This window comes from Dicentrarchus labrax, unplaced genomic scaffold (genome assembly GCF_905237075.1).
Source record: "Dicentrarchus labrax unplaced genomic scaffold, dlabrax2021, whole genome shotgun sequence".
Lineage (NCBI taxonomy): Eukaryota > Metazoa > Chordata > Actinopteri > Moronidae > Dicentrarchus > Dicentrarchus labrax.
Window position 1 is genome coordinate 24,182,727 of NW_026136707.1, and position 25,794 is coordinate 24,208,520.

Genomic DNA, 25,794 nt, shown 5'->3' on the forward strand with positions numbered 1-25,794 from the left:
TACTTGGTTTGTTATGCAATCGCATTTTTAGCATGCTTACATTTTCAGTGTAACAGATGCGAACAGCCCCATGGTTTTAAAGTCTGTTCCCCAATCCATGTTTGTCTGTCTGACTGCTGTCTCGCTGATAAGCACATGTCCTTGTGTGACCCAGCAGAGGAGTCGGAGCTGACTGTTAGAGTTGCTAGTTATCCCCGTATGTTACAATGACAGAGAGATACAACACGCAGAAACATACTCCAACACTTATAATGCTATGATTGAATCTCTCCTCACTTTACCCACTCCAGGGAGGTCAGAGGTCACGTACAGCTCAATAAAAGTAGGGCTGGAGCTGGTAAAGCTTCAAGAACACTTTAAAAGACTATATACTTGTCATTATGAAGATCTGCATGTTCCTTTCTTCACAGTGTTGGAGTCCATTTTAAGGCAGACAGCTGGAGACAAGCAGCAGCACATGCTGCCTATAGAGGGCATTCTCAAAAACTCGCATGACACAGACCTTCAGGAAGAACCACGTCAGGTTAATTTTGTTCCCAGATATGGCCCACGAAAAATACCTATATTATTCAGTATTATTGTCCTAAATGACTCTTGGAGGTATAGCTCAGTTGCTGATGTATATGTGACAAACAACAGTGGCTGAACACAGTAATAAAAGAAAGGATAGCAGATGCATGAGCACATTTAAACATTTGTTTTTGCCATCTGCTTCACTTGTGCTGGCTTTCCGGTAGCTGGTTACCTCATCCTCAGACTAGATGGTTATTCAAGGTAGACAATATGGAGTTAGATCTGTCCAAATAAAGAAATACACAGAAACGTGGGATTGGTCTTTAATGTTCTTGGGTTAGAGATTTTCTGTGGTGTGATTCTGCTGTTTTGGATCCCAATCTTTGAATTGATGCCCACATCTCCAATTTTTCCAACAATTCATCAAAAGTCCAGTGCTCATTGACAGCTGTTTGCCACCAACATAACTGAGCCAATCAGAACATTGTTGGTGGATTATGAATGGGGACGCCATCTTTCTGTGCAACCTGTCTCCTAGAATTGTCCATATTAATGTCAATGTAATAGCTGCCTGCATTATGTACAGAGGTAAGATTGTTTTTGTTAAAGAATGAAAGGCTACACACTGTGTATGGGCAGAACATTGACTCCAGACTCCAGACAGATTCACATCCTGAATTGACTTTGATGATCCTGACTTTTCTTTTAGTTCCCCCATGAGGTTGACTTTTGCAGTTTTGAGTGAAATATCTTCACATATATTGTATGGATTGCCATTGCATTTGGTTCAGACATTCATGTTTCCCTGAGGATGAATTGCAATATCTCCTATTAAGGTCCAGTGTGTAACATCCACAGGGTGTATTGGCAGAAATGGAATATAATATTCATAGTATGTTTTCATTAGTGTATAATCACCTGAAATAAGAACTGTTGTGCTTTTGTTAGCTTAGAATGAGCTGTTTTTATCTACAGACGCCATGGATTGCCTTCCCTTGAGTCCGCCATATTGAACCGCCATGTTTGTACAGTACCTTTTTACAGGGCCTTTCATGTTTTCCGCAATTTTTGCAGCCCTTTCTCATTCAAAGATCATCAAATACTGACATAAGCGGTGTTCAGTTAGTTGCAGCATGCAACTTCAGTACTACATGCCACTAAATCCTACATACTGGACCTTTAATACTTCATAATCATGTGGATGACAAAATACTTTTATATTATGTATTTTATTGAGAAAAAAAAATAGCGCACTCATAGTTGTGGACATAGTTGTGTGTGTTCAGTTTGAGGTCTTTTGGTTTTTCATTAATAACTCTGGACTGATTGATTGATTGATTCCCATGTGTCCTTTTAGAAGTAAAAAAGAGCTTATCAGGAGCTTTTATTTGATATATAACTCATTTTAACCCAAAATGTCACTTAAGCCCCTCTGGGTCTCACTCTTCGTAATGACATTCCCATCAGCCTTATTGTACTTTATGTTTATAGCTAATTAGCAAATGTTAGCATGCTAACATGCTCAGCTAAGCTGTGAACATGGTATAAACATTATACCAGCTAAACATTACCAAGTTGAAATACTGACCTTAGCATTTAGCTCAAAGCACAGCTGTTATACACAGCATGGTTCAATGTATAGAGGACACTGCTTGGCTCTGCAGCCGTGCTTGTTGTCAGTATAGCAGAATGACCAAAGAGACTGTATCCACCCTTGTGTCAGAGCTGTCAGCATGCTCACAATATTACAAAGCTTTAACAAACACATCTTTTTTTTGTCTGTTTCTGCTGTTTCAATTTCTTTATCTTAACAAAAGTTGACGGAGAATGAACAGTAAAAGCACTTCATTGTCCCTTTTATAGATGTCACTGTGCTGCTGTGGTGTTTTCCAGACTTTTGTGTTCTCTGCTTTGCTCAGACTTTGAAGTCTTACAGTCAGATGCATCAGAGATAAGACAGGAGACCAGGAGGTGTCCCGAAATGACCAGAGCGCAGATAAACATCCACCTACAGCCTCAAATCCCGCTGTCAAACAGCAAACAACGTGTTCCACAGCCTGTCATGACGACTGGCTGGCCTCAGATGACCCAGCAGACAGACAGACAGACAGACAGACAGTCTGTGGGGTCAGGCTGGACTGACTTTTACAGGGAGTCGGCAGAAAGAGCTTTTGTGTCAGGTTGGAAGGAATGATACTATCCACCTGAGGAGCCATTGAAGATTTATGCAGTGCAGTAGTTTTGTATGAAATATAACATAAATAATATAACATTTATAATATAATGGAATCAGATATAAAGTCCTAACTCTGGGACTCCTGAATACAGCATATGATGTTTTAATTTCTCCACCAGAATAGAGTGGTAGAGTCAGAGTGTGATTTAATTCACACTACACAATAATGGCCTTATCAACTACTGGAATATGCACACGTTGTAAAAATCCCACTATTTAATTCCTGTTTCTTTCCTTACTGCTGCTCCATACTGTGAAAAGAATAAGTAAGAAAATGTTCTGCCATTAGATTAAGAAAAGGTAAATACATTCTGTGACTTTTGCCCTTTTTCAATGTTAAGTTTCATAAATCAATAATTTACTTTTGCCACTTTTGCTCCAGTTGTGTGTCAGCTGGTTTGTTAGTTTGTCAAAATAGAATAGGGTATTCATTATGTAAGTAAATGATATGTTTCTGGTTGGAACTGCTTGTTAATAATTCACATTAGCCACTCCCAAAAAAGAGTATTTTGCTTATGGTTTTTAAATTGGGGTCCTGGGGCCAGCCGGGGTCCTTAATGGGGATCTAGAGCAATGTTTCAGGAAGGTGCAGAGGATATGTAAGGCCACAGTCAGATTTGAAGATGGATGTTTTGATTGATGTGAGGGGTGGGCGATGTACAGTATATATACTATATCATTTTCCATACTGTTTATACTGCAGTAACTATCCCTTTAATATCTGTGGTTGTATTAAACCTTTGCAGGACAGATAACTGGGTTTTTATATGATCTGTGCATCGATGTATGACAGATACCTGCCTGGTTACTGTATCCATAAAGTCTTTTTCAATTGATCCTGCAGGAAATGTGCTATTACTAAAATGTCACATTATGTATTGATATGGCAGTGTAAAACGATATATGCTACAAGGTTTTTATCCCTATCTCCCACCCTTAAATCAGGATATTTCGGCCTACTTCATCTCCATAATGCCATACTTTATTTAGCAGGAAATCAGGAGCAGTAAATCCTTTGGTCATTTTTAAGTTTTTAGCCAACCTGAAGAATATGAGTAAAAGATCTCTCTAAAACCCTTTGAATGATCTAAAACGTGCATTATCACAAAGTTTAAAACAGTTGAAACAATCAAAAAAAATGAAGTAAATTCTGTCTTAAACAAACTATAAATAAATACAATTACATGATATTCTCTCAGAATGTTCAAAACTCTGTTCAATAAATTGCACATTTTATTCCAAACATTTGTCAAATCAAACAGAACTGAGTAGAACAGAAAGCGACTTGTTGTTGGAACTTTGAAGAAAGACCTTTCACATGATCAGGTTTTGGAAGCCCTCAGTAGTCTTTCTCTCCCATTACAACTGTACTGCTGATATCAATACAGGCAGATTGTAAGCTGTAATCACAAGCAGACAAACAAGCAAATGCTGAGTTTCTCTGGTGCTGCTGGGCAGCCACACACAGTGTAAGGAAGTGAATTCACTTGTAAAAACAGACAGAGTTAATGTTGAGACTCTCTGAAGACAGACCGCTCTGTTAGCACTGAAACTGCTGCATCATCTTTCAGCCTGTGAAAACAGTGAACTCCATAGGCCTCAACATGGATAAACAGAAGATTACCAAACTCTCACACACACACACACACACACACACACACACACACACACACACACACACACACACACACACAGGCTGCTCTTCTCAATATCAAACACAGGATTACTCTGTGATAATTCTGCTCTAACACTGTAATCAATCTTTCCAGTGTGGAGCCTCCCCCTTTTCCCCTTCCCCTCGACTCTCCTCACCTTCCCTTTCTTTTATTCTCCTCTCCTCTCCTTTTTACCCCTTCCTTTCTTTTAATTTTGTTTCCTCTTCTCTTCTTGTCTTTCCTTTCCCCCTCTCCCTTCCTTTTCTTCTCCTCTCCTCTTCTCTCATTTCCTTTCCTTTATTTTCCTTCCTTCCTTCCATTTCCTTTCCTGTTCTATCCTTTCCTTTCCTTTCTTCTCCTTTCTTCTCAATCAAAGCAGCTCTTTGATTGGCTAACCTCTATGAAACCAAAGTTGCTCATTTAAGCCCATCTGATGATCTTAAACTCTTTTTTTTAAAAAGTTCCAGTCCATGAACTCTGACTCTGGACATTTTGCTTAGTCACGAACATCAGTGGTAAGGAACATAATAAAGTAAATATGCCTCTATGTCACGACAGCCCAGTTCTCGCCTTTACTTTTCTGTTTGTCAGGGCACAGCTGTTGTGTGTATCCTTACTGCGATAAGACCCAATAAGAACAGGCAAGCAGCTGAGATAAGACTAGCTAACTGAGATCTGTCGAGCCTTTTCCAAACCTCAGACAGGGCGTGTGTTTGTTTACCGTCTGTCTGCTTTTCTCACCAACAAATTCCTCCCTTCTCTCGTCCCGTGTCGATTCTTTCTTGAACTTTTTTTACCCCTACATCGCTTTATGTTTGATTTCAGTCTCTCTCCGCCCCCTTCTCCTTGTCTCTTTTTGAAACTTTTTTTATTCTCTTTTTTGTTTCTTTTCCTTTTCCTACATGTCGTTTCCCTTGTTCTTTCTTTTGTTTTCAACGTCGGCCTTTCTCCTCTCTGACCCCCCCCCCATGCTCCATGTGATCTACCTCTCCTGCACCCTCATTTTAACGCGTATGTTCTCAACAACTACAATAAAGAGTAGCAGTTGTTACTTTTCTACCAAAACCGGTCTTCCTCCGGTTCCCTTCCTCCTCCTCTTCACCCTCCTCTTTTTTTTTTAGATTTCATTCCTTTCCCAGACACACAAAAAAGCAGCACTTGGCACTTTTGAAATGTAAATAAAGTTTTGTTGTTTCCTTAGCCGTAGCCTCCTCCAGCCCTGTTTATCAGGCAGACTTCAAAGTGGCACACTGACATGTGGCTCTATCTCTCCCCTGCTCTGTGAAATAGGGTCACAGGCGGCGCTTGGCTTTCAGAAAAACTTTCTCTTTCATGTAAGAACCTAGTGGGTGAGAGGAACTAAAGGGGGCCATGCCAGCCAGCCAGCCACCCACCTGCTATCCAAACTGAGACACACACACACACACACACACACACACACACACACACACACACACACACACACACACACACACACACTGCAGCTCGTCCTCTGCTGTGTGCGTGGGTGTGTGCGTGGGTGGATGTGGATGAGTGTTGTTTTTGTGCACTTTTCTCCACTGGTCAGTGCAGGCCAGCCGTTAGCCCTGCCCATGTTTTGCTTGGGTGTATCTGTTTCGCCTGTTGTTTTAGGTATCTCATGATTTTATTCACTGACTTTCTCCCTCTGTCTGTGTTTTTCTCTAGCTGCGGTGCCAGTGTGAGAGCGCCTCGTGCTGAGCTCGGGACTGCAGCAACAGGACAAAAGACATAAGAGAGAGAGGAGAGGACAGGAGGCAAAAAAACAACAACAAAAAAAGCACAGGAACAAGCCAGCAAAAGAGCTTGGAAAATCGGAGGAGACAGCATGTTGATTAGAGCTGAGTTTAAGAGACAAACCTGACTGCGGAGGAGAGGCAGACAGATATATAGATTCTTAGCTCACAGGCAGAAAAGAGGCTGAGACGCTCACCTGCAGCCAGGCAGGTTGAAAACTTGAGAGACAGCCAATAGTTCAGGGTACTGGCCATGGCTGCAGGCCTGCTGCTGGGAGGATAGTGCACTGCAACTTCCTAAACCTTCATCCATCCTCCTCCACCCAACCCCAGATCATTGTCTCAACCCCTATAAAGTCCCCCTCCATCTTTTTGTGCTCCTCTCCCTCTTAGCTATCACTATATTCCCCAAGCCCTGTGCACTCAGCAGTAGCAACACTGTCAGAAGACAGTTAAACCACCACACAGACTAGTTAACCAGTCAGCTCCGTACTTAGAGCACTAGAGTGACTGTGCGACAGTCGCCCGCTGCAGAGTTTGACAGACAGCGGCCTTTCATTCCCGCACATGGACTGTTGATGAAGAAAGATGGCAGTGAGACCGGCAGGCGCCGCCCCTTCCTCTCGGCCACCCTCCCTCCCCCCAGTGGCCGTGGCTCGGACCGGTTAAGGTTTGTCTATTGGCATCCATCGCAGCATCGGCAGCAGCTGGCAGAGCGCGGGAAGGAGCAGTATGCAGGAAACTGACTTACCGGCCACAAATGCCTTTAAAGGTAAACACTGAGAATGCACAGCTGTGTGTGGGTGTGGGTCTGTATTCATCTATATAGCAATCTATGTGTGTGTCCTCATTCAACTGTCAAGTGCTTTTTGAACACATTAACAATAGTTTGGGTGGTCAGTCTATCACTCCCCGTTTACTATATAGTGCACTATATTTAGCCTCTATATATGTGCTCTACATAGTGCCCTCTAAAGTTCTTACAGTGAAACAGAAAAGCAGTGTTGGAAAGAGTACTGAAAATCTGCACTCAGGTAGAAGTACTGAAATATTACTACTGGTGTTCAAAAAATACTTCAGTAAGAGTACAAGTGTTAGAGTGTTCTTGTCTAAAACTACTCAGAGTTAAATGACCTTTTAACCGTTGATGTTTAATGCATTATCAATAGCAGGCATTCAATTAATAGCGGAGATCCATGTAGAAAATATCTACTTTCAACAAACATTTCTCTGATAAATGATAAAAGGTATGAATGGATGAATAGATGCAATTTGTTTTCTAACTAATACACAGATGAAGCAAGAATTTTGTCTTATCTAAAAATTCTAAAAATGTTTTGGAATCTGCATAGAATACATGTAATTAATATAAATTTCTCCCAACGGACTGCAAACAAACAGCTAGGCACTGTCTCCCTTTGGTTTCTATTTCTCAAAATCTTCAGTGCCTAGTTACTCCTGACTCCTGCGATGTTCTGATCAGTGTGGTCATCTCTCTGAACCTGTGCCTGCTGCAGTGTTGTTTTAAAAGAAATAGAACGGACGCAGAATATCACTGATCAGCAGCTCCAAATGGCAGCGCGCTGTCTGAATAGCCCAATTGGTTACTATTGGCGCTGCAAGGAAGCAGGTAGCACTTCAGGACGCTTTGCTGCGCCTCCTCCTCCTCCTCTTCCTCTTCCTGTGTGCCTAATGCGAATGGCCACGAAAATGCTGATGAAAGGTTTGGATATAAATTGTAGACCTACTCAGTAGCAAATTATGATCTTAAAAGTAGTAAAGCAGATTACATAATGTAGAGATTAGTAGTGTTTCCACTGCCGTGTTTCATTGATTTCAAGGGGAATCCAACATTGTGGCAGGCATCAAGAATTACTGTATGGAAATAGCCAATGTTCTGTCTGATGGTGTTGTTTGTTTATAGCTCATATAGAGGCATCCGTATTTAATTGACAACTGTTTCATGACCAGTTAAAAACTCCTTGTAGTGTGTGTAATTAAGAGTAAAATTACAGACTTACAAAAATACCCCCAAAAATGACTTAATTATAATAACCTGTGTAGTTGTAATTTCTTACTTCCACCCCTGCAAAAAAGTACTATCAATGTTAACAATCCCACAATGCAATGCAATGCAGTGCATTTAATTTTATTATACGGTACTCGATCTGTTAGTAATGGTATAAAATGTTAATTAATAAGTATCCACAATTTCAATGTTCTGCTCACAACAGTATAAACTATAGAGCGTCTATTGTACAGGGAGGAGAGGATGAGCGAGTGGATTTTGGCCTTGTCATAGTAGAAAAAGCCCAGGTGTAACCTACAACATTAACAATGGCTCTGTTCTTTTCAATTGACAGTGAGCCAACATACCTAAATGGAATCCAGCCATCATTCATTTTATAACTTACACCTGTGCTTTTCCTACATGACATGTCAAAGTGTCTCCCATGAAAAAACGCATGTCGTCTAATTACATGTTCCCTGCATGCACCTCTGCCTGTACTTAGCCGATTGGCCAAAGATGGTTTTCTAAAGATAGAAATGCCACTCTGTATAATTTAGATGCTTGAAAAGACAAGGAGTGTTTTTTTTTTGCTGTTGAAAAAAGGCCGGCGGAGTCTTTATCCAGCTTAACAATTTAGCTGATTTCATAGTGTAATTTTCAGACATAGCAGCTAGCTCTTTAGTAGAGGACGAGTGTAAATGACCAGCAGCTGGCGGAGAGTGAACAGTGGTCGGAATCTCCCACTTAAAGCTTCTGTGCACCCACACAGGTGTTTGCATTTACTCTAGCTGATTTGTAGCCAGCTCAGATTGAAGCTGAGTGGAGCTACGCTGGAATTGCATAAAGTCACCAAACTTCATGAACCCATAAGAAAGATAAAGGTGTAACTTCTCTCACCCAAACAATGCCTTGTTTAGTAGGTGACAAATACAGGCCTGGAGCTAATTTTATAGAATAATTCAATTTAAATCACAGTTGCAATATTGGTCTGAAATTATTATTATATTATTCTTTTACTTAATTTCTTATTTCTTCCTAATTTCTCTTTTCCCCCCTCCAGTCAAATATGTTTTCCTTCTTGTTCCTACAGTGTGATATTTGATCTTCACGGTGCATAATGATGTATGTGCAGGGTTTGGTCCAGTATGCAACTTGTACAGTGTGATGTAGAGAGAATGGACTTTACAGTAAAGCAGGAGACATCTTGTGTCCAACTTTAGAAATGAATGACATTTGCATATTCAGTGATGAGATTCTGGAATTTATAATGAGGTAGAAGAAGTAGATGACTTTTTAAGGATTTTAATGTGGAAATGATCCTCTATTTGTGTGCATATCGACGTTTATGAGGAAATTGGACGGGTCGTGCTCTCGGAGGTGAAAAGTTCACAGCGCTGCAGAGAAAAAAGCAGTCCTCAGTGGAAATAATAGACTTTTGTAAACTTGAGCTTAACGGTTTCTCATTAAAACATAATCACTTACTCTAATTATTATGATTGTTGTAATTGAAGTCGTATGCAGGCATACAGACCAGATCAGGCTCTTCCTCTGGGGAGTAACTCCCCTTCTTTCAGCTGAACCACTACTCAAAGCCAAACATCCAACAGCAGCCGTTAATGAACGGGTTAAGGCCTGTGACATTTTGTAGACAGATCATGAGATGAAATCTATGTATTTTTAGTCAAATCAGGGTGTTTTAAGAAGAAGTTTAAACAAATGCATTCCAATTAAGTACAACCCTGAGTTAATTGAGAAAAGATAGTTGTAAGAATGATATCTATTTTTAATTAAATCTACCAAAGCAACAGTGTTAGAATTATCACAGCCAATGGATTACAGTGAATAAATAATGGAGGCTTTAAAAACTAGAGTAGTGAGTCTCTCTCTCTCTCTCTCTCTCCACACACACACACACACACACACACACACAGACAGTTGTCTTTGTACTTACCATATGTTGAGCTTTCCCCTCTTTGTTTGTGATCCACTTTTTGTGAGACACTTTAAGTTTACATGTTTCATGGAAGACAACAAATTACAGGTGTAAATGGAGAGACTTGAATAAAATGGTAGTTCTATTAGTAACACCTTTTCACACTACGATGAGTCAAAATGTATTTTCAGTTAGGTTAATTCAGTACTTCTCAAATAGTGGGGGGGCGCAGTGAGGTGTCGGGGGGGCCCGACAGGCAGGGGGGACTGACGGGGGAGGAGAGATGGAGAAGTTTCTGACAGGAGTAAAAAGAAAAATGGAGGAGCCGTCAGAGGCAAGAACAGCAAGTGACTGTAACCGGAATAAACCTAATAAGAGCAGGAAATACGATGAAACCTACATAGCCCTGGGTTTACCGTGAATACGGTCGGAAATGAGGAAAGACCTGTGTGTGTTTTATGTTTAAAAACTCTGGCAGCGGACAGCATGAAACCAAACAAATTAAGACGGCACCTGGAGACCTTACACCCCAGTTCTGTCAATAAGCCACTGGACTTTTTTCACCGGATACTCGATGCGTATCGCCAACAGGCCGGTCATTTAGTGAGCACGACATCAGTAAATAAAAACGCACCGTTAGCCTCGTACAAACACCGCCACATCGCAAGGTGCAAAAAACCATCACACAATAGCAGAGGAGCTAATACTCCGGCAGCATTGGACATGGTCAAAAAAAAATCTGTCCTCTAGGGGGGGCATGACAGAAAATAATTGAGAACCACTGGGTAAATTAGACCTCTGATCACTTTGAAGGTGGGCAGAGCTATGCAGGAATTATGTCACCAAACCCTGTGTACTAATAAGGAGATATACATATATACATGGTGTTATTTGTCCCTCCATAACAAAGCTAGTGAGGGAGAAGTCAGTCAAACAGTCTGTACACACCCACACAGTCCTGAGAGGAGGTCTAATCAGCCAAAATAATCACTTGCGTGGGTTTACCATTGGGTCAACTATTGAAAAAAACATGTATTTTTTCACTTATCTCTAATATTATTCAGCCACACAGATAGTTTTGGTTTTGTTTGTCCAGGTTTTGAGATCTCTTGAGATTTTTGACAAATGAAAGTTTGTTTCATTAATCAATTTTACCCAGTTTGAGTACCCCAACGTTTTATGTTGGACATGTAGAGTGTGGGTCCCCAGCCTTTAGAAACTGCTGGATGCTAACTTGCATATGTCTGGCAACTTCCCTAGTTATCATACTTAGCATCAATAAGCATAATTACCCTTATGGAGAATATTTCGGAAACTGTTTGGCAGATTTGAACAATATTGGTGTGCATTTTGGAGTTTATTGAGGATGCTTAATCTATTTCTGACATTTTCAAAATACAAAATGGCCATTTCAACCCGGAGTGGCCATATTTGAACTTTTGTTGAATTCTGAGATGATTTTGAGGTTATATATGCCTAATACAATGGACGGTGATTCAAATGGCCATTTTGTATTTTGAAAATGTCAGAAATTGATTTTTCATCGTCAATAACCCCCAACACCATTCCAATATTGTTACCAATATTACCAATATTAATTGTAAGTAAGCGTCTGGTAGTTTCTATATGCTGGGGACCCATACTCAACATTTCAAAAAAAAAAAAAAAAACTACACTTCTGGGTTCATGTAATAATGTGATTTTTTTTTTACCTCCATTGCATTGGGGTGGTGGCAGGAATGTCAGACACACATATCACCAAACCGACTATTTGCATAGATAGATTCTGCTGGGTGTAAGTGAAAAGCAGATCTCAGTGCAACTGTGATGTTGCCTCTTCCAGAATGAAGACGTCTTCTGTGTGTTTTCCATCATACGAACAAACAGCTCCTTCAGACAGACCTATGCAGATAATACACCCATGAAGGTGACTGATAACATTTTCAACAGCATTCTCTCATGTCGCCTCCCAGTCTGGATTTTCAAGCTGCTGCAGTGAATTTCACATTCTGCCATTTTCTCTTTGATTGCTGAGAGTTTGGAGTCCTGCTGTGATGTTTCCATTGGCAATGTTAACCAGAGCACACGTAGGAATGTGCCTCCTCCACTCACCACTGATTTGTCAAAGCAATTTGACTTGCAGCTGAAGCCCGCTCAATCGCTTAAACAACCAAGAGCACGGAGCCGTTGACAGAACCTTTATTCTGAGGAAGATGGGATCTCCAAGACAGATATCTCACTCTGTGAGCTCATAGAAAACCGCACTGACAGACTGACTTATAACTTAGCTGGCTGCTCTCTGTTGTTTCCGAGGAGTTAATTAAACTGAACATTGAGCCTTGTGGGGCTGGCATGCAGTGTGTGTGCTGTGTGGTTAAGATTTTGATTAATGTATCTTCACACACGCACGCACGCACTAGCTTATCTATGAATATGTGTATGCGCCCTGCTGTTACTTTTAGTGTGGTCAACTACTGCAGATATGGAGAAATCACTCCAGAGCCGGGGCCTTCTCTCCGATGAAAAGCACACGTGTTACATAATTCATCAGCTGTGTGTGTGAGTCTGTGTGCGTCTGAGTTAGTTCTGGTCAGTCTCCGCTGAGGCCCTGCGGGGTTGAAGAGGTGAATGAAGTCATCGAGCGGTAGTAAACAAACGTGCCAACATTCAGATGTAGGTAGACACCCGTGGTCAATAGCTGCAAGGTTAACGTAAGGTTTTGTTTACTGCGTGGGGTTCATGTCAGGTAAAACACACACATACACACACATGCAGACATCTGGCCTTCCACTCAGCCCAGCAGGATGTGTGTGTCTGTCTGCATCTGTGTTCAGTGCCTTTTAATCCACACTGTTTTCCATGGTGGGCTTGTTATTGTATGTATTTGTGTTCTCAGGTGATGTGTGGAAGGAAGAGAGTGTTTAGCTGCTCAGGCAGACACAGACCAAGGCCGTGTTGCCAACACTGAAAAATAACGTTTTACTCCCATCACACTCTTTCCCCTTTACAGTTTTCTCCCCTTCAGTACTGTTTTTCTCTTTCCAGCTCCATCCTTGCACCTAATCATAATTGCCTTTTCCATCCTTCCTTAATATATTCCATCTGTAACACTACATTCTGCCTTGCCTCTCTTTCCCTGTTAATTTTCACAATGAGTTTATTCGTTTTTTCCATTCTCTGTTTCATTTTCAAGTTATTTATCGTCATGTGCAAAACAATTACAGTGAAACAGTCGTTGGCAATAAAATTCTTAGATCTCTGGCTCCATCCAACTGGGCTCTTACAGATATGTATAAAAAATCTATTTATATGTATAAAGAAAAACCACGTAAGTGGACCAAATTCTAATTAGTAGTACATAGTAGAATATGTATATACAGTCCCAGTAAGTATAGTATAGCAGTGGTATAAAGTGACAGTCTTATGGCCTCTGGGTTGCGGCTGTACAACAGCAAGAAAAGTTTGTGGGTGGGGTGGTTGGGGTCTCTGATGACCCTGTTGGCCTTCTTTCTGTACCACTGGGTGTAGAGGTCCTACATGGCTTCATCCTGGTGATGTCCAGAGCAGTTTTCACCACCCTCTGTAGAGCCTTATGGTTGAGGGCGGTTTAGCTGCTATACCAGGTGGTGATGCAGCCAGTCAGGATGCTCTCAGTGGTGAACCTGTAGAAGCTGAGAGTGTCCTGGAGTCCATGTTGAGCCTCCTCAGCCTGCAGAGGAAGTCTTGCTGTTTTTGTGATTGGTGTGGTGAGTCCAGGTCCGGTCCTCGCTGAAACCTGACTCTCCCCGCTGTAGTCCCATTGACGGTGATGGGGGCCTTTCACTTCCTGTATTCCACAATCAGCTCCTTAGTTTAGCTGACATTGAGATGGAGGTTGTTGACCTCCCCTCTGTAAGCTGTCTCATCATTGTCAGCTGCCTGATGAGCAAACTTTATGATGGTGTTGCAGCTGTGGGTGACCACACAGTTGTGCATAAACAGGGAGAGCAGGAGAGGACTGAGCCTGCAGCCCTGCGGGATACTGGTGTTGATAGTCAGGGTGTAGGATGTGGTGGCGGCTGTCCACATAGCACGGGGTCTGCCTGTGAGAAACCTCAAGATTCACTCACATAGAGTGGTGTTCAGTATCAGGTTTGTGAGAATGATGAGTAGCTTGGAGGACACAGTGGCATTTAGTACTGAACTATAAGTCAGGGTGCCCTTTTAGCTCACCTAGTCCTTGGGTTTGAGTCTGACCTGTGGCACTTTGCTGCATGTCATCCCATCTCTCTGTCCCCCCTTTCTTGTCTATCTTTAGCTGTCCTATCCAATATAAAGCCCCCCACAATATATTTTTTTGAATGCTGAACTATAATAAATGAACAGCATTCGTCAGTACCTCTGGATTCGCCAGTGTTTCCCAAAACACAATCACATACCCACATGAAGCCATCTACAACATTCCCACACCTCTGATAACCACTGTCCTGAGGGAATCTCTGTACAGTCAACAAATAAAATGAGATTTTCTGTAGACTCAAGTGGTGTCTACTCTGGGTTGGATTTTTTGTGTTGTAGGAAATCTCCTGGATTGCAATGTGTCACAAAGCAAGATAAGAGTGGTCCTCCATTGTCGTCATAAAATAAACTTTAATACTTCTAGCAGTGGTAGATGGTACCGTGTGTGAAAGCCCAATGGAAAGAAACCTGTACAGCTATTTGTTTTCTTTAGAAAATAAAAATAAAAGAAGCATCAGCAGAATGAACCCCCCCCAAAAAAAGGGGAGAAAAAAAGGTGATATAGTAGTGGTACCTTCTAAATGCAGGAAAGTTATTCTACCTCTATATCTAACCTGTGTCATCTTTTCTTCTACATTTTCTAACACCCCCCTTGAAGCGGTCAATATGCAGAGAAGAGAGACAATACTGCAGAGTCACTCTCAATCCCAGTCTACCTCCCTCTTTCTCATCCTCCTGTCTTCTCCCTTTCTGCGATTGACACATTTTCTCACTCTGCCTCTCCCTCGGTGGTCACCTTTTTCTGTCCATCTCCATTTATCTCACTCTGTCTGTCATCCCCTCCTCCTCCCTAGTCTGCTCCGTCTCACGCAGTGTGGTCTCCCACCACAGTCAATCCATATTGAGCTGTACTAATGTGGAGCCCTCGCACATCCATAAAGTGACTGACAGCTTGGGGTTATTAGATGAGGACCTCCTGCCCCTCTGTTTGCCTGCTGCCTGGGGCGGAGGCCTCAGACACAGTGGTTGTCTGTCTGTCTACCTCTTTACTTGAAATTATACATACTTCATGCTTAACAAGCCTGAATGTAAGATTGATTTTTAAGATTGACTTTTTACGGTGTATGATGGACTGAATTGCAACCATTTAACTAAAATGAGATAAAGGCATGGCTTTTCTTAAAGGATAATTCCAGTTAATCACTAATAAGTAGTCAGATCGAATAAGATACACAAGCAGTCTGACAAAAACTGCAATTTCTTTTTTCTAAAAGCTATAATATACCAAAGTTGGCACTTAATAATACAGAAGTCCCTAAAAGCCAAGAAAACATGGATGCTGCACATCAGCCAATGTCTGTCGTTCAAAATCCAACTTCAAGAGATATAATGCTAATGCACAGTTATACGTTACTGGAATCTTTCTCATCTCTACCATCAATCCCATATGACATAAACTTGACATGAAACTGGCATTTCAGGGATGCTCACATTCAATTTTACCTGGTTTGTTTCAAACTAAGTCTTATCCTCTGACTGATAGTGTTTCTTCCCCATCAGGCTTTGGTGTAGCAGTGTCGACATGTGCCCAGAACTAAGTAATTACCTTGGTGGGTACATTGTTATCAAAACCAATAGACAGTGTTGGCCAGTAACACATAATGCATTACAGTGATATGGCAGGCTAGCTTTAGCATGATCGCAGCGAGCTATGGTGTCAACACTTAGCTCTCCAGCTCCTGTGCATACAGTCACTTTGTCACTCAAGTTTCCACCACCCCCTATTTATTGAGAAAAACAAAATATATAGCTGTGCCACTTTCTGGTCTGACCAGGCCTTAAAGCAATATTATGTTTCTATCTTAAAATGACAGCTTCAGAATCATTTTGAAGCTACACTGATCAGCTACTCTGTGCCTGTATGCCTGTTCTTGCAATATGCAGCTTTTGGCATAGTGGTGACAACAAGTGCTCCTTTGTTGGGGCTATGCTCAGTAACAAGGAATGTAATGTAACTTTTTGATTTTTTACATAATTTTCTATTAAGCAATAAGCAAAGTGATAAAATACAGTTTGCCATTATTAAATGTAATGAGTAAATGATTATATTTATTGCCTACTCCAAGAACCAAGTGGTATTAAACCATTTCCTTCAAGATTTGCTCACTAGCTTTAAGCTAGAAGACATTCTACCAACAGCATTCAGATTAGATTACTTTTGGTGTTATTTAATAGTAAATTGTTCAGAAACGGTTCCCAATGTCTCCAGGCAACTTAGGGTTTAGCAAACTAGTTTTAAAAGTGAATTATAACCATGCATTCTGCATAGCTCTGCAAAGAAAGCGTATGTGAGCAGGTAGCTGAGCCCTGTGGGACCCTACAGGTGACCAATGCTGGGAAAAGGATGAGCTGTGAATCATGAAGCAAAACATAGTGTTAAAAGACGATCAAGAGACAACCCTCCAACATCACTCACACAATCACACACATGCTTGCGGCAATCAGTTAAAATTGCATTATCTGCTGGGTAAAGCTTCTGCACTAAGGTGGGAAAGAAGAGGCAAACCACAGCATCTACTGTTGACACTGTCTTAAGCCTGGATTCTCAAAAATACATTTGAAAACAACATCGAAGCTGGACATACTTTAAAATGCAAGTTTAGAGAGGGCTGTTGTAGTTCTGTGGGATGAGATATCCAGGCTTTTTCTTCTGTTAACTTGTGCATGTGTAATAGTAGAGAACACTAGCATACCACTGGTCAGAGGGCTGTTTCTAGTAGATACAATAGTGGAATCTGTATCAAAGATACCTTTGAGGAATTTTGTGGGAACATTATCTATTGAACAAGTAGAGCACCTCATATGGGACACAGTTTGCTGTAAAAACAACAGGGAATAGGGTTCAGAGTAGCAGAGCAGAGTTTTTTGACATCACAGATGAGTCCTAGTTAAGAGGAAAATCTGGAGTTTTGTGGTTTTCTTTATTTTTTTATCCCTTTTTGGCAAAGAAGAATGCCCAAAACTCCCCCTTCACTTGAAGCATGGCTGTTTATGCTGCATTCAAGGGATAAGGGAATATTTGCTGGAACATGTTTGTAGTGACAGAGCATTCAAACTCATCTGAGTTCTTAACCACCATGATTAGTGTTACTGATTCACAATCAAGTGATAAGTTGATTAAAGTCCTCCTAAAATTTTTTTTTTTCTTCTGCAGTGTGCTTTTTCAGTGCTGTCTGTGCAGAGTTTGACTCTAGAAGGATGTTTTCACATTCATCTGCTGAAAGTGGAAAGTTTCTCTGTGCTCATTGAACATCTGATTTTAAGGGGTGGGGCTTACCAGCAGGATTTGTGACATCACAAATAATTAGGAAGTCAGTCCTGGTCCAGTATACAACTTATACAGTGTGATGTAGATACTTTAAGCCACCAGTGCACATCCACTGAGAATGGACTTTACAGTGAAGTAGGAGACATCTTGTGTCCAGCAGGAGAACTTTAGAAATGAACAACATTTGCATATTCACAGATTCTGGAAGTTTTAATGAAGTAGAAGGAGGAGATTACTTTTTAAGGGTTTTAAAGTGCAAATTATGTATCTTTTTACAGACAAAATAGCATATCAGACACACATTATTGTTCCAAGCAGATTATTTGTATATGTCGTAATCCATGTGTGGAGGGGATCTTTAAGTTTGAAGGTCTTTGCAGCAAAGCTAAACACTGTAGCACCAAACCAGTGGCATATGACATGCATAAAAAAAATTGCACACACACACACATATATATATATATATATATATATATAAATTATATGTGTAGGCCCAGAAACCAACTCCTTATACTGTACAATATATACCTCACTTATATATACATAATTATGACATTTCAGGATCTGATGGTTTTGACACATCTTTAGCAGAACTGCTCTATAATACTGGCTAGTGGTCAGGACCCTGTGTGTGTGTTTGTGTTTGTGTGTGTGTGTGTGTGTGTGTGTGTGTGTGTGTGTGTGTGTGTGTGTGTGTGTGTGTGTGTGTGTGTGTGTGTGTGTGTGTGCGCGTGCGTGTGTGCAGGATGTGTACAGCAGTTAGTGTATCCATATTAGTTTGATATAATTGCAAGATGTATGACAAGATAATTGCATATGTGTGCGCATGTCCGTGAATGTGAGAGTAGCGTGTGTGTGCACATGTTTGTAGGTCCATGCATGTGTGTATTTATGTTCTGCCAATATAATTACAGGATTTACGACATGATAATTGCACACATGTGTCTATGAATGTGCGCATATGTGCATTCATATTTATTCATTATAATTACAGGGTTTGAGACAAGTGTGTGTGTGTGTGTGTGTGTGTGTGTGTGTGTGTGTGTGTGTGTGTGTGTGTGTTGGTGTCTATGGCAAAAGCACACTAAATTAGACACAGTGAGTCATCATCTCTGCCTAATTTCTTCTTTGGGTGCGTGTGTGTCTTAGTATGCAAATGTTTATTGATGTTTCAGGTTTATGAAGCAAAAGTGTGTGTATATGTGCTGTTTTCCTGAGCTGTGTGTGTGTGTGTGTGTGTGTGTGTGTGTGTGTGTGTGTGTGTGTGTGTGTGTGTGTGTTTACCCTGTCTCTCTGTGCATGGCTGCCTGCTGTCTGATTTTGTCTCCTTTATTTACTTCCCGTCCAGCTTATTTACTAGTCAGTCAGACATCCACCCAGCCCACGTTTACGCTGACCTAAATAGGCACATCATCTGTGTGTGCGTGTGTGTGTGCATTTGTGTGTGTGTGGTCGTCTGTGACCATGTCTATTTGCATCTGTGTCTACAAGTGTGAATGTATGTGTAGGTTGGAGTTTGTGTGCATGTTGGTGTGTTTATGTAGCTGTTTATATCTGTGATTGTTTGTGTGTTTGTGTGTGTGTGTGTGTGTGTGTATATATGTGTGTTGCAGCTCAGCGTAGTCAATAGCTGTATTGAGGCTGCTGTCATTGTGTAGCAGCCCTCACATTAATGCTTCTTTCTTCACTCCCTAAATTCCTCTGATTCCTTAGATAGCAGCACACCTTCATCCAGCTGCACTAAGCCTCCTCACTCTCACTCCATTTACTGTTGCTGCTGTTTATGTCATCATGACACCAGGACACACTTCCTCAATATATAAGCAAGTGATGAAGAACTGGTTCAGTTCCAGCTAACATTAGGCTTCAACCATCCAGAGAGTACAGAAACTGGAGCTTAGACTTTATTGTTGACTGTAATTATATTTTGTTTTTTGTTAATGAGTTATTGACTTCAATTCTCACATGGAGAACCAACAGTGTTAGTTTATTTAATTATCAATATACATTAGGGGTTGAGGGGTTTGTGTATTGGTCTGCTGAAAATTGTGTCAAGTCTGGTTGCATTTTGAATATGTGGCTTTTTTGTAATCTGTAGCCCAGGGGTCAGCAACCTTTACTACTAAAAGAGACCGTTTTGGCATGATAATTATAATGCTAATTTCTCACCGCAGATCAAGCATACCGGTAAACCAGCAGTGTTGGTGGTGAAAGTAAACAAATCTGTCCACACTGTATAACATTTTTTGGGATTTGAAATCAATAGCTAGCCTAGCAAGGGAGACTCAAGACTAGTAGACCACTATTGAAGTTCAGCGAAATATAGAGGAAAAAGATCATGTATGACACACATCTTAGTTGACCCAACTTTTTTAGTGAGACAATGACTGAATGTAAGAAGCACTTCAGGCCTACAGCAATGATAAAATACAAAATAATTATTAATGTCCGTATAACTTTTTGTCCAAGCCACAGGGAGCCACTGGAGAGGGGCTAAAGAGCCGGATGGGGCTCCGGAGCCGCAGGTTGTCTACCTCTGCCTTCAAGTTCAAGTTAGTTAATTGTCATTTCCACATACAAAGTATAGGGGGACGAAACGTAATTTCTCATGTTTCCCAAGGTGCTAAAATAAAATACATCATACAGACACACAGCAAAAAGTAATTTCAAACTAAAAACAGCTATAGGCCCTCCACCTGCAATGTGGTTATGGGAAATGGGTATGGAAACTTTCATGCAGTTCCTCGAAAGTGATCAGGCTGAAATTATTGATGGATGGATTCTTATTTATTTCTTTTTCTTTTCCCTGAATGTTTGACGTTTAAGGTGGAGGGACTGTTAATAAATGTTATTGCATGTAGGACTGTATGTTCTTCCCATGCCAAAACCAGTAAATATAATGTTAAAAACCAAACAGAACAGAACTAGACTAAAGGAGGGAGTGTGGCGTGCATACCTGTATATAAGTGATAACTAGGGTATTTTATCAGTCATCATGATGAGCAGTGAAACTAATTGAATTGAATAATTAAAGGACAAAGGGCATAATGCCCAACTAGTGACCTCAGTGGTGCTTATACATAGTATATAAAAAGGAGGCACAGCGGTGATGAGGAATCAGTGTAAATCAGTGCAGGGTAATCATGAAAAGTCTGTTGAATGAGCAGAGAGGTGTAGTCCAGGACTGTGTGTGTGTGTGTATGTGTGTGAGAGAGAGATGGGCAGGGGGGATCCAGCAGCATGGGGGTGTGGGTGTTGGGTTAGGTGCCTTATGTGGTGGGTGGCAGCAGGGTGTTTTAAAGTCTGACAGCTTTGGGGTAGAAGCTGTGGCTCTGATGATTTTGGATAATAAGGACAGCACAAAAGTTCTGAATGACGGATTTCAAAACTTACTTTTACTTAAGTATTGTGTGTCCTTAAAGTTAGTGACAAAAATGAGGCAGAAAAGAATGGTCAAAATGGATGCAGCAGAGGCTGGGGAAAGTAGTCCCTAGCATTGATCATGCTCCAGAATCACAGGATCCTACAGTTCCCATAATGCAACTTGATAAGATCTTTCATTAGACTCTCCCTGTCTGCTACACACGTACGTTTTTCAATTTGTAACGCAGGCCCTTTTCTCCCCGTCCTTAATGCGGCGGACGGATGATTGAACAAACTGGATGATGACGGACAACAGCGTCTGAAAATGATTTGCAAACATTTTAAACATTTTCTACACAAGCCGCCGTCTCCTTGGCGCGGCAAGGACACATCTATTCCATTGCATGTTCATTTAACCAGCCTTGATTTGTTTAGCTGAACAGCCAGCCAGCCGGACTGCCTATCTGCTCTGATTCAGTTGTTGATATGATGGCTGAGGTTACTGAGTTTGAGACGTTATTTTGGCTCAGCCTGTCGGCGATGCCTGCCTGCTGAGATCCTCTGCTAGGCTGGCTAGGTAGCGTGTGGGCGTGTGTGCGAGCATGTGTGTGCACGGGTATTTCTTTCTGTGCGTGTTGTCCTGTGTATTTGTCTGTGTGGCGTGCACGTGTGTGTGTGTTTGTGTATGTGTGCCTGTACCTTATTCATGTGTGTGGGCGTATGCGTGGGCAGAGCGTTAAAGCTGACAGTGAGCAGGCAACCTGAGGACATATTTATGAGGTTTCTCACTGTCGACGCTAACCAGTGAATATTAACCTGATGCTCTCTCAGCACCTTAAGCTGCAAAACACACAGAGGCAACGTTTTCAAATTTTCTTTCTCATCTGAGTAATGCACTGATAAGTCTGTTATGGAGGAAAGTGCACAGAGAAAATGGGAAGAGGGCTAGGTCAGACTGCGCCATTATTGCTGTCAGGTGATTTCATCATGATAAAGATATCATCCATCTTGTATCTAAATGGATGTAGATCCATGTAAGCCTTATTATGTATTAGCTCTGGGCTTCATAAAGTGCAGAGAGAAGCCATAAACTCAGTAGAACTGTGGGTTTAACTCACCCTGTCAAACCTATTCCCATCTAATTGCATCTATTGTATATTAAAATGTACTTAAGAACACATATTAAAAAGTGTTGTTTTTTAATCCTGACTAGCAAAGTTGTTTAGAATGTGAGACTAAAAGCATAAGGCTGAGAGAGAGGACAGAGAAATGGCAATAACGACACTGGAAAATACAGAGTGAAATTGGAGAAGCCTGGACGCAATCCTTGTCATTCTTTTGAAAATAAGAAAACATATCATCACATGATGTTGAAGTGAACATTATGTTGTTAGAATGTGTTTCTGAGCGGAGACGGAGAGGAGGAATGACAGATTGCACCTTAGAACCTAGTGAAAGGGCTGAAAAAGACTAAATTAAAGGTTTGGCTTGTGTACCATTTTACCTCAATAGGGATGAAATGATCCTGCTCTCATGTTCCCTTGACCTCCGCCCTGACATTACGACCGAAGATCCACTATTTTTAACTCTTTTAAATTCCTTTCAAAATTACCATTAAATATCGATTTGTTTCTTTTAAATCATAGTAGCACGAACACAACTATGTGCTGCTATCTTTCTGGTTTCATGCTGTTGCTCATTCTCACATGCATCTTCATAAAAAAAGAGGGCTCAAATAAATTCTGAAGCATTTCACATTGTTTCATAATTTTTTTCAAACTTTTATGTTTGTCCCAGCTGCTTGTCTCTGCTTCTCTTAAAAGACTGACTCAGAATCTCAATAGGCCTACTAAAGGGACTTCTCCTGGTAAACAGTTTTCTTCACATTCAGCGTTTCTCACCAAATCTCATTGTGTCCGTCCTCAAAGGTGCTTTCATACAGAGAGCGGATACCGCCGCCGACTGCATTGTTTCCAAACAAACATGATGACAGACATATAGCACTGCTGAGGAAGGTGGCAGCAACAGTGGCCTCCAGTCTTGTGAATGCACGCAGCAATTTGCCGCTGCTGTCTGTATTAACTCTTTCAGCTTGCCACTGCAGCTTGTCATGTGACCATAGCAAGCACAGAAACATGGCATTAAATGCAGGAGAATTTCACTGGTATCTTTGTAGTCTGAATTATTCACTAACATATTAATTAAATCCTGGATCAACATCAGCTTCAAAGATGGTTTAACATGTCTGGAGCAACTGGATGATATAAGTTGGCTAAACTAGTAGTGTCATAGCACAAACAACTCACTTTGAGCTAAATCCATCACGATTAAGCTACAGCGCACGACAGAAAGCAGAAACATGTAGGTTGTTGGTAGCATCAGATGTAGCTTGTAGTCAGCAGCAGTCATCCAAAATACAAAGCAGCAACATTGTTGGTGACATATGCAGCGGTAGCAGCTCAAACATCGAAGGGTTCTGATCAAACTGTCAAATTAGGCAGCGCTGATCAAATATGTACGTGTCTTTGTAGTCTTGATGCAAATAATCATACAAATGGGCATAACGGATATGCTCTGTCTTACTTCTATTTGGGAGATAATCATCAGAGAAGCAGCCGAACAAGAGTGAACTTTGGGCTGTCTTTTAGTCGTTGGCGAGCTGGCCTTGCTGTTGGACTAGTCAGTAATATTAGCTGGCATGCTGTGTCGTGTGATGTTGTACTGGCTTGACGTTTGGTTGTGTTAGCACCAAAGTTGATGAGGGCGACAGCGGAATGGCAACTGGGGGCGCGAAATTGCAACAAATACCAAATCTTACATAATATTGCTTTAATAGTATGGTGAATTAGCTATTAGTAGTTCCAGTTTGTAATGTACCCACTGATGTAGCACTGGATTACTTTGATACTGAAGAAAACCTTTTTTCTTGAATTACTAGCCAGATTTATGTATGTTTACTTGCGATAGACATTGGAAATAATGAACAATGGAAGTGTAAGTCTGAGTGTTCAGAGATGCGACTCGGAGAAGAAGAAGTGTGATTGATGCAAATTGCCTCCATATTACTTTAATTGTCTCCATGAGCATTGTGTCACAGCCGCTGCAGCTGCTCAGACTACTGACCGTGTTGATAAAAATCTACAATAACTAACTTCAGGTAGTTTTCAGAATGCGGGCAGGCATCTGTCCCTTTCACCTCCGGCAGTATCTTTGCGTCACGTCTCTCCCTCTGAAGTTTGGAAAGCTCTGACCTACAGCAGTGTTAGTGATTGGAGGCTCCACAAAGTCCTTTTAATGGGACTTTATAAAGATATTGAAATATTGCATAACAACACAGGACAATGACAATATTCACGGAACATGATGTACTGAATAATAGACATGAAGTGGACATTAGGGATATATTTATACTTGAATTCAATGTTTTGTCAATTAAGCTATAAGTGCAATAAACGCAGCATTATGCATTTGATTGCAAAAGCATTCTGTAATTGTCGTCAGGGTGACATGACCTTCTCCCTCCCCATTTGTTGCTTCACATAGTGTCCAGGAGGCCCGGAGACAAAGTAGATAGAGAGGGTTAAAACACAGTGTAACTTTGCTGCCATATAGCGTGACTGCATCTCCCCGAGGCATATACGAGTACATTCACTTCCTGCCCAGAACACACACACACACACACACACACACACACACACACACACACACACACACAAGAGAGAAAGAGAAGAGCAGTAGTGATGCACTGTCTGGACTGCAGAAAGGAGACACAGCCTGAAGGTCTCTCTCTCTCTCTTTCCCTCTCTACTTACCTCTCTCTCTCTCTCTCTTTCCCCTTCACTATGGGTGTCAATTGTGCCGAGTCAGCACAACTCTGACATGCTTAATTATGCCGGTAGAGCCACAGAGAGGATAGGGGAGAGGAGGAGACGAACGGCTGAAGGGAGACAGGGGGAGACGAAATTAGGAAAAAGAGGAGGAGACGAGAGGATAGAAAAAGAGGAGAGGAGAAGGGACGATGGAACGAGACGGGGGGGGGGAGTGAGGAAGGGAGAGAGGGTCCAAAAACAGGGGAGAGCAGCAGACAAAAGAAGAGATGAAGAAGAGAGAATGAGAGGAGGTAGGAGGTGAAAGAAAAAGGGGAGTGAGGCAGAGAGACAGCAGGTTGGAGAGATGCCCCAATCCTTCATGGCTCACAGACGCATCTGCAACACATTTATTACCTTACTGCCCCGCAAAGCTGCTGCTCGCCTCAAATCAAGGATGCAGGCTGGAGGGCAGAGAGAGAGAGCAGAGAGTACGAGAAAAGACTGAAATACAGAGAGTGATGGAGACCAAGGGGACATTAAACAGTCGGACACAGACAATTCACAGTTACCATGGAAAAAGCGGAACCTTGCTAATCTGCAGTGTGTGGCAGCATTTTAATGCATGTGCATCAAAATAATAAAAACAGCCTGGATTCAAAATTGAATTCATATTCCAAATACACATGGAGCCAGCATTATTTAAAGGGGTGCCCCACAGATTTTATGAACAGTAGTTATTTCTTCACAAGGAGCTCTGCTCAGCCTGTGAATAATGTCCTCTGTAAGTCTGTGGGGAGCTTTCTGAAATCTAAGAACATAACAGGATGATGTCATCAGCCTAGTGCTGTGGATTTGGAAAGACATTTACCAGGCAGGGAGGGTCCAGCGAAAGTTTCTATGAGTTGCATTATGGGAATCGTAACGCCCCTATCACTGTAAAACACTTTAGGTTCAACTTGAAACGAGTTTCTCTG

At 41.4% G+C, this 25,794-nt stretch overlaps 1 protein-coding gene across 4 annotated transcripts in view; it reads left to right on the forward strand.

The window, feature by feature from the left end:
• LOC127366672 (low-density lipoprotein receptor class A domain-containing protein 4) overlaps window positions 1-25,794 on the forward strand; it is a 217,867-nt gene that overhangs the window by 73,904 nt on the left and 118,169 nt on the right. For all 4 annotated transcript variants that reach the window (XM_051405832.1, XM_051405833.1, XM_051405834.1 and 1 more), the window contains one exon: window positions 6,091-6,930. In XM_051405832.1, the coding sequence (XP_051261792.1) occupies window positions 6,891-6,930 (40 nt within the window). In that variant the 5' untranslated portion in view covers window positions 6,091-6,890. The remainder of the gene's footprint in view (window positions 1-6,090; window positions 6,931-25,794) is intronic.